The 7440-nt window shown below is 41.7% G+C and overlaps 1 protein-coding gene across 7 annotated transcripts in view; it reads left to right on the top strand.

Moving 5' to 3' along the window:
• Positions 1–7440, top strand: part of GAPVD1 (GTPase activating protein and VPS9 domains 1) — a 101548-nt gene that overhangs the window by 42633 nt on the left and 51475 nt on the right. For all 7 annotated transcript variants that reach the window (XR_001886145.1, XR_001886143.1, XR_001886144.1 and 4 more), the window contains exons 5-7: positions 128–262; positions 407–596; positions 5258–5418. Coding sequence is in view for 1 of the 7 variants with exons in the window: in XM_017874752.1 (XP_017730241.1) it covers positions 128–262; positions 407–596; positions 5258–5418 (486 nt within the window). In the remaining 6 variants the exon portion in view is untranslated. The remainder of the gene's footprint in view (positions 1–127; positions 263–406; positions 597–5257; positions 5419–7440) is intronic.

The following is a 7440-nucleotide window of genomic DNA, read 5'->3' as shown; positions in this document are numbered from 1 at the left end:
TTTAACATCTTAAAAAAATACGATTTTTAAGATGTTAAAATTTTTTCATGCTTGTCCACCTTAATCAGAAATTTCTTTCCAGTATTTTAAAGGGAAATGTTTCACTGTTGTTTCCCTGTTTTAACAGAGCTGTGTTGCCGCGTTCCTTGATGTTGTGATTGGGGGCCGTGCAGTGGAGACCCCTCCATTGTCTTCCGTTAATCTTCTGGAAGGATTGAGCAGAACTGTGGTTTATATAACCTATAGTCAGCTTATTACTCTGGTAATGGCTTCACTGTTTAATAGAATTTTCTCAAAGGTCTTTTAGCTAAGCGTGAGCAGAGACATACATGAGTACATTGTGTGGGAAATACATATTGTATTTGAAAAAGTGATTTCACTAGCTAATGTTCTTTGCTTTTGCCAGGTGAATTTTATGAAGAGTGTGATGTCTGGAGATCAACTGAGAGAAGATAGAATGGCTCTTGACAATTTATTGGCAAACCTACCCCCGGCCAAGCCAGGAAAAAGCAGCAGTTTAGAAATGACTCCCTACAATACGCCTCAGCTGTCTCCGGCAACCACACCAGCAAATAAAAAGAATCGATTACCTATAGGTAAACAGAATTTCTCATATCGGAGCTTTCTCTTAAGTTTAATATTTCGTTAGCCTTTGTTACTGCTCAGTGTTTTGGAATATGTGTTTAGTACTTGGGAAGGTCTTTCTCTTCATGTTTACTGATGGTATTTCAGTTTTTAGAAATCGTATCAGATTAGTTAAGATTTATCAGTAGGCTTTAGCTTTGTCTACCTACTTTTCTATCCACAGTATACTTTGTTCAAATTTTATTGTCTTTTCTTGAAAAAATTTTGGAAATGTTATAAGTAGTCATTTTTAAAACTATGTAGCCCTCAGTAGTTTTAAGAGGGTGGCACGTGCCTTATGGTCCCAGCTACTTGGGAGGCTGAGATGGGGAGATTGCTTGAGCCTGGGAGGTCGAGGCTGCAGTGAACCATGATCGTGCCACTGCACTTCAGCCTCGGTGACAGAGTGAGACCCTATCTCAAAAAAAAAAAGGTAGCCCCTCATTTCTACGAAGTTCTAAATAATGTAATAATATTATTTTAGAAGTTTCCGTCAATAAAGTGGAAAATAATAGTATTTTTCTATTATTATTTTCATTAATAATCACTGTTTTATCAACTGAGCTAAGATATCTTAATGTTATAAAATAAAGCAAAAGTTTCATTTTATTTTTTCAAGTTTGTTTATTTAAGAATTCTATTTAATTAAGACTTATTTGCTTGGTTAGTATTTGTTATCTATCTGTCTACAAAAAAATTAATTGAGCATATACCATGTTCCATACTCTGGGTAGGCACTTTATAAATGTTGTTTCATTTAATCCCCACAAAAGTCCTGTGAGAGTGGATGTGTCTTGCACATGAGGCACTGTGATAGACACTGGATACAAAGACCATTAGGACCTGCCCTAACTGTCAAGTAGGCTATTGATAGTTTAGTTAGGGAGAACAAGAAGAGACTAGTACCCTTCAGCATACTACGCATTCTGAGGAGATAAGTATGAGGGTTATGGGGACACCTAAGTTAGCCAAAATGGTGATGGTATCAGGAGACGATCTTGGAGCAGGTGAAGCCTGTTTGCGCTTTGTGATCAATGGAAGTTAGGCAAAGTAAACAAGATGGGGAAAAAGTGTTTAAGCCAAGGGAACAGGATTATTTTAGTGCCTGCCTAATTATAATGAGGAACTCAGCAACACTTAGTGAACATACCCAATATGTCAGTTTTGAAAATAAAAAATAGAAAAGGGGATTTTGCACTTAATGGTTTTTTTTTTTTTTTGAAATGGAGTCTCATTCTTGTTGCCCAGGCTGGAATGCAGTGGCACAATCTCGGCTCACTGCAACCTCTACCTCCCGGGTTCAAGCGTTTCTTCTGCCTCAGCCTCCCTAGTAGCTGGGATTATAGATGCCCACCACCATACCCGGCTAATTTTTGTATTTTTAGTAGAGACGGGGTTTTGCCATGTTGGCCAGGCTCATCTCGAACTCCTTACCTCAGGTGATCCACCCACCTCGGCCCCCCAAAGTGCTGGGATTACAGGTGTGAGCCACCATGCCCGGGCATTTAATGGTTTTTTTATGGGCTATTTGCACTTTGTTCACATGATGAAGTAAATGATTTTTAGTAAATCAGAGATTTTTTTTTCCATTGTTCACTGCTATACATTAGTTTTTTCATTTCCCATTGTCTAAAAGTGTCATTAAATATGAGTATGATGGAAAGTGAATTTCTTTTTTTTTTTTTTTTTTTTTTTTTTTTTTGAGATGGAGTCTCGCTCTGTCACCCAGGCTGGAGTGCAGTGGCCGGATCTCAGCTCACTGCAAGCTCCGCCTCCCGGGCTCACGCCATTCTCCTGCCTCAGCCTCCCGAGTAGCTGGGACTACAGGCGCCTGCCACCTCGCCCGGCTAGTTTTTTGTAGTTTTAGTAGAGACAGGGTTTCACTGTGTTAGCCAGGATGGTCTTGATCTCCTGACCTCGTGATCCGCCCGTCTTGGCCTCCCAAAGTGCTGGGATTACAGGCTTGAGCCACCGCGCCCGGCCGGAAAGTGAATTTCAAATGTATACCCAGTATTATTTTGTATAGTCTTGTTATCTGGCTATTGCATTTATTTCGTATCTTAAAAAATTTGTCCATTGTTCAGAGGGTTGATTTTCTTTCTGTTTAATGCTTTCGCAACCCAGGACAACAGTTAGCAGCCATCACTGCCTGGCATTCCTCAGCTACCAATATTACCGCTCATATTACACTAGTAACCCCGTTTGGTGGGTAATAGGCTGTTCTTCCTCTTCTTTTATAATTTTATTTAAAAAATAGTTTATAAAAGTATGCTCCATGTGCATGTTACTTTTACTTTATGTAAATTGCTACATAAAATTTGATTGCTTGCATTTTTATAAATTATAGTTGCAGAGTTTGTTACGATTCGTAGATCTGTTTATGAACTTGAATTTCAATTTGCAATTCAATAGAAGATAGGGTAAGCAAATAAAGGTGTGAGTAGGCCTGTTTTAGACTTGGAAATTGATGTGTGCTCTGTGATAAATGAACATTAATCAGCATGGTAAAGAAAGATGATTGTTTATATTTCTGCTTCTGTCTTCAAGTAGGTCAGCTTTCATACAATGTGAAGTTGACTTTCGCTGCTACTGTAGTTGTTTTTGCTTTGTGTCTCTATTTTTCATTATTTTGTACTAAAACATAATTTCTATTTAGTATTCTGGTTGTACTGAATTTTATTGCCCTCTGAAAGAAAATAGAAACTTTTTTTTTCCTTGATTTTTTTTTTTTTTTTGAGATAGAGTCTAGCTCTTGTTGCCCAGGCTGGAGTGCAATAGCACAGTCTCGGCTCACCACAACCTCTGCCTCCCAGGTTCAAGCCATTCTCCTGCCTCAGCCTCCAGAGTAGATGGGATCACAGGCGTGTGACACCACGCCCAGCTAATTTTGTATTTTTAGTAGAGGTGGGGTTTCTCCATGTTGGTCAGGCTGGACTTGAACTCCCGGCCTCAGGTGATTTACCTGCCTCAGCCTCCCAAAATATTGAGATTACAGGCGTGAGCCACTGTGCCCAGCCCTTTTTTTTTTTTTTTTTTTTGAAACGGAATTTCACTCTTATTGTGCAGGCCAGAGTGCAACGGTGTAATCTAGGCTCACTGCAACCTCCACCTCCCGGGTTCAAGTGATTCTCCTGCCTCAGCCTTCAAGTAGTTGGGATTACTTACAGGTGCCCACCACCATGCTCAGCTGACTTTTTGTATTTTTAGTAGAGACAGGGTTTCACCATGTTGGCCAGGCTGGTCTCGAACTCCTGACCTCAGGTGATCCACCTGCCTCAGCCTCCCAGAGTGCTAGGATTACAGGCGTGAGCCACTACACCCAGCAGTTATTTTAGAAAATGTATTTTGTTTGCTTATGCGCAGGGGAAAGAAACAAAATAATTGAAGCCTTTATTAATTTATACTGTTTCCAAGGCAGAAAGGACCTTTTATCCAAACATAAAGAAATTTTCTCTCTTGTATCTTTGAAAAGACATTAATACATTTCAGGGGGGAAAAGTACATTTAAAAACTGATTCTGGGCTGGACAGGTGGCTCATGCCTATAATCCCAGCACTTGGGGAAGGCGAGGTGGTGGATCACCTGAGATCAGGAGTTTGAGACCAGCCTGACCAACATGGCAAAACCCCATCTCTACTAAAAGTACAAAATTCACTGAGTGTGGTGGTGGCTGCCTGCAATCCCAGCTACTCAGGAGGCTGAGGCAGGAGAATTGCTTGAACCCAGCAGGTGGTGATTGTAGTGAGCCGAGATTGCGCCACTGCACTCTAGCTTGGGCAGCAAGAGTGAAACTCTGTCTCAAAAAAACGAACACTGATTCTGCTTTTGTTAACAGTTGCCTAACTAAAGTATCTTATTTATGTGGCTATTAGGTTTTCATATGAAATTTTCTTTTTTCTTTTCTTTTTCTTTTTTTTTTGAGATGGAGTCTCGCTCTGACGCCCAGGCCGGAGTGCAGTGGTGCAGACTTGGCTCACTGCAATGTCCGCCTGCCTCGTTCAACTGATTCTCCTGTCTCAGCCCCCTGAGTAGCTGGGATTACAGGTGCACGTCACCATGCCTGGCTAATTTTTTGTATTTTAGTAGAGACAGAGTTTTACCATGTTGCCCTGGCTGATCTCGAACTCCTGAACTCAGGCAATCCACCCGCCTCAGCCTCCCAAAGTGCTAGGATTACAGGTGTAATCCCTCATATGAAATTTTCTGATGCTTGTAAGTTCAGTTACCAGTATGGGAGACCTGTAGCAGTTACATCGTTTTATAGGAAAATTAGTTAAGGCATCTTAAAAAGATAAGAAATAAGGTAATGCTTTTTTTGTCACTCCAAGTCTTAAATTGATTGGGACATGTTTGCTGTTCTGCAGATGTGATCATATATGTGGCACTTACTGTAACATGGACTTGGATCACTGTTCTTGATTATCAGTTTTGAAGGAGAATCTTTATTAGTCAGTAGAGTAACTGGGAGGATTTAGTTTTTTTGTTTTGTTTTGTTTTTTCTTATTTATATTTTTACCACTCTTGTGCATGTGCAAATGTTCTGCACTAATAGAAAATATATTTTCGTTTTTAGCATACCATTTTCTTCATTTGTCTATTTCTCTAAATTATTTTATTTGAAATTTTTTATTAGCAACTCGGAGCAGAAGCCGCACCAATATGCTAATGGACCTACATATGGACCATGAAGGATCATCTCAAGAAACCATCCAGGAGGTGCAACCAGAAGAGGTGTTGGTCATTTCCTTAGGGACAGGTCCCCAGCTTACTCCAGGGATGATGTCAGAAAATGAGGTATGAAGGTACTTGGTCAGTTGCTTCTGTAAATCAGTATTCATGTCTTAGTCCATACAGGCTGCTGTAGCAAAACACCAGAGGTTGGGTGGCTTATAAACAACAGAAATTTATTTCTCATATTTGTAGAGGCCAGGAAGTCTTATAGTCAAGGCAGATTCAGTGTCTCATGAGTATCTGTTTACTGGTTCATAGATAATGTATTCTTGCTGTGTCTTTGGGCTTATTTTATTTTATTTTTTGAGATGGAGTGTTGCTCTTGTTGCCCAGGCTAGAGTGCAATAGCACGATCTCGGCTCACTGCAACCTCCGCATCCCAGGTTCAAGCGATTCTCCTGCCTCAGCCTCCTGAGTAGCTGGGGTTACAGGCATGCGCCACCATGCCCAACTAATTTTATATTTTTAGTAGAAGTGGGGTTTCTACATGTTGGTCAGGCTGATCTCAAACTCCCGAACTGAGGTGATCCACCTGCCTTTGCCTCCCAAAGTGCTGAGATTACAGGTGTGAGGCACCGCACCTGGCTGGTTGGGCCTATTTTATAAGGGCACTTACTCCATTTGTGAGGGCCCTGCCTTCATGACCTAATCACCTGTCTAAAGGCCCCATATCCAAATACCATCACCTTGGGGGTTAGAATTTCAACATACAGATTTTGGGGGAGCACAGACATTTAGATCTGAGAAGTGAATCTTTTTTTCTTTTTTTTTTTGAGACGGAGTTTCTCTGAGTCACCCAGGCTGGAGTGCAGTGGCGTAATCTTGGCTCATTGCAAGCTCCACCTCCCGGGTTCACGCCATTCTTCTGCCTCAGCCTCCCAAGTAGCTAGGATTACAGGCGCCCACCACCATGCTCAGCTAATTTTTTGTATTTTTAGTAGAGATGCAGTTTCACCGTGTTAGCCAGGATGATCTCGATCTCCTGACCTCATGATCCACCAGCCTCAGCCTCACAAAGTGCTGGGATTACAGGCGTGAGCCACCACGCCTGGCCATTTTTTTCTTTGTTTTTGAGATAGAGTCTCACTCTGTTGCCCAGGCTGGAGCGCAGTGGTGCGATCTCAGCTCACCATAACCTCTGCCTCCTGGGTTCAAGCAATTCTCCTGCATCAGCCTCACAAGTTGCTGGGCTTACAGGTGTGCGCCACCACGCCCAGCTAACTTTGTATTTTTAGTAGAGATGGGGTTTTGCCATGTTGGCCAGACTGGTCTCGAACTTCTGACCTCAGGTGATCCACCCACCTCGGCCTCCCAAAGTGCTTGGATTACAGGTGTGAATCACCGCACCCAGCCAATGAATTTAATGTTTAAGTCTTTGTTATCTTCAGTGGTCCCACCATGACGCACCATCACATGCTAAGCTCCCTGTGAACAGTTGTGAGGCCCTTCACGTTAATACATCTGTAGCACTGAAGTTGGTGAACAGGTCCAAGCAAAAGGAATTTTCCAGGCAGTAGCAGAGGAGAGATGAAGCCAGGAGATTGTGGTATGGAAATTAAAGAGACTTTTCCAGTGACTTGTAGGAAATGTTTTGTATTTGTTTTCTTTCTAGTAGTATACTAGTAGTATTCCTGCATTATAGAGCCAAAAATATATTGAAATGTATCTTGAGATACATGTTGTATTCTTTGGCTGGTCAGGAAAAAATGGAAGAGATAATGGAAAGCTAAGAAAATAAATTTTTTTAAGAAATGGAGTTCGAGGTTTGGGAATCATTTTTAATATATTTGTAACAAAAAACTTGGCTTAAAGGTGAATGTAAAGAAGGCCAGGTGCAGTGGCTCATGTCTATAATCCCAGCACTTTGGGAGGCCGAGGTGGGTGGATCCCCCGAGGTCAGGAGTTCGAGACCAGCCTGACCAACATAGTAAAACCCCATCTTTACTAAAAATAAAAATTAGCTGGGTGTGGTGGTACATGCCTGTAATCACAGTTATTTGGGAGGCTGAGACAGGAGAATCGCTTGAACCCGGGAGGTGGAGGTTGCAGTGAGCCGAGATCACCCCATTGCACGCCAGCCTGGGC

The sequence above is a fragment of the Rhinopithecus bieti genome, unplaced genomic scaffold, assembly GCF_001698545.2.
Source record: "Rhinopithecus bieti isolate Rb0 unplaced genomic scaffold, ASM169854v2 scaffold_7967, whole genome shotgun sequence".
Taxonomy (NCBI): Eukaryota; Metazoa; Chordata; class Mammalia; order Primates; family Cercopithecidae; genus Rhinopithecus; species Rhinopithecus bieti.
The sequence above is the reverse complement of the archived record's forward strand: the minus strand, read 5'-3'. Positions and strand labels throughout refer to the sequence as shown.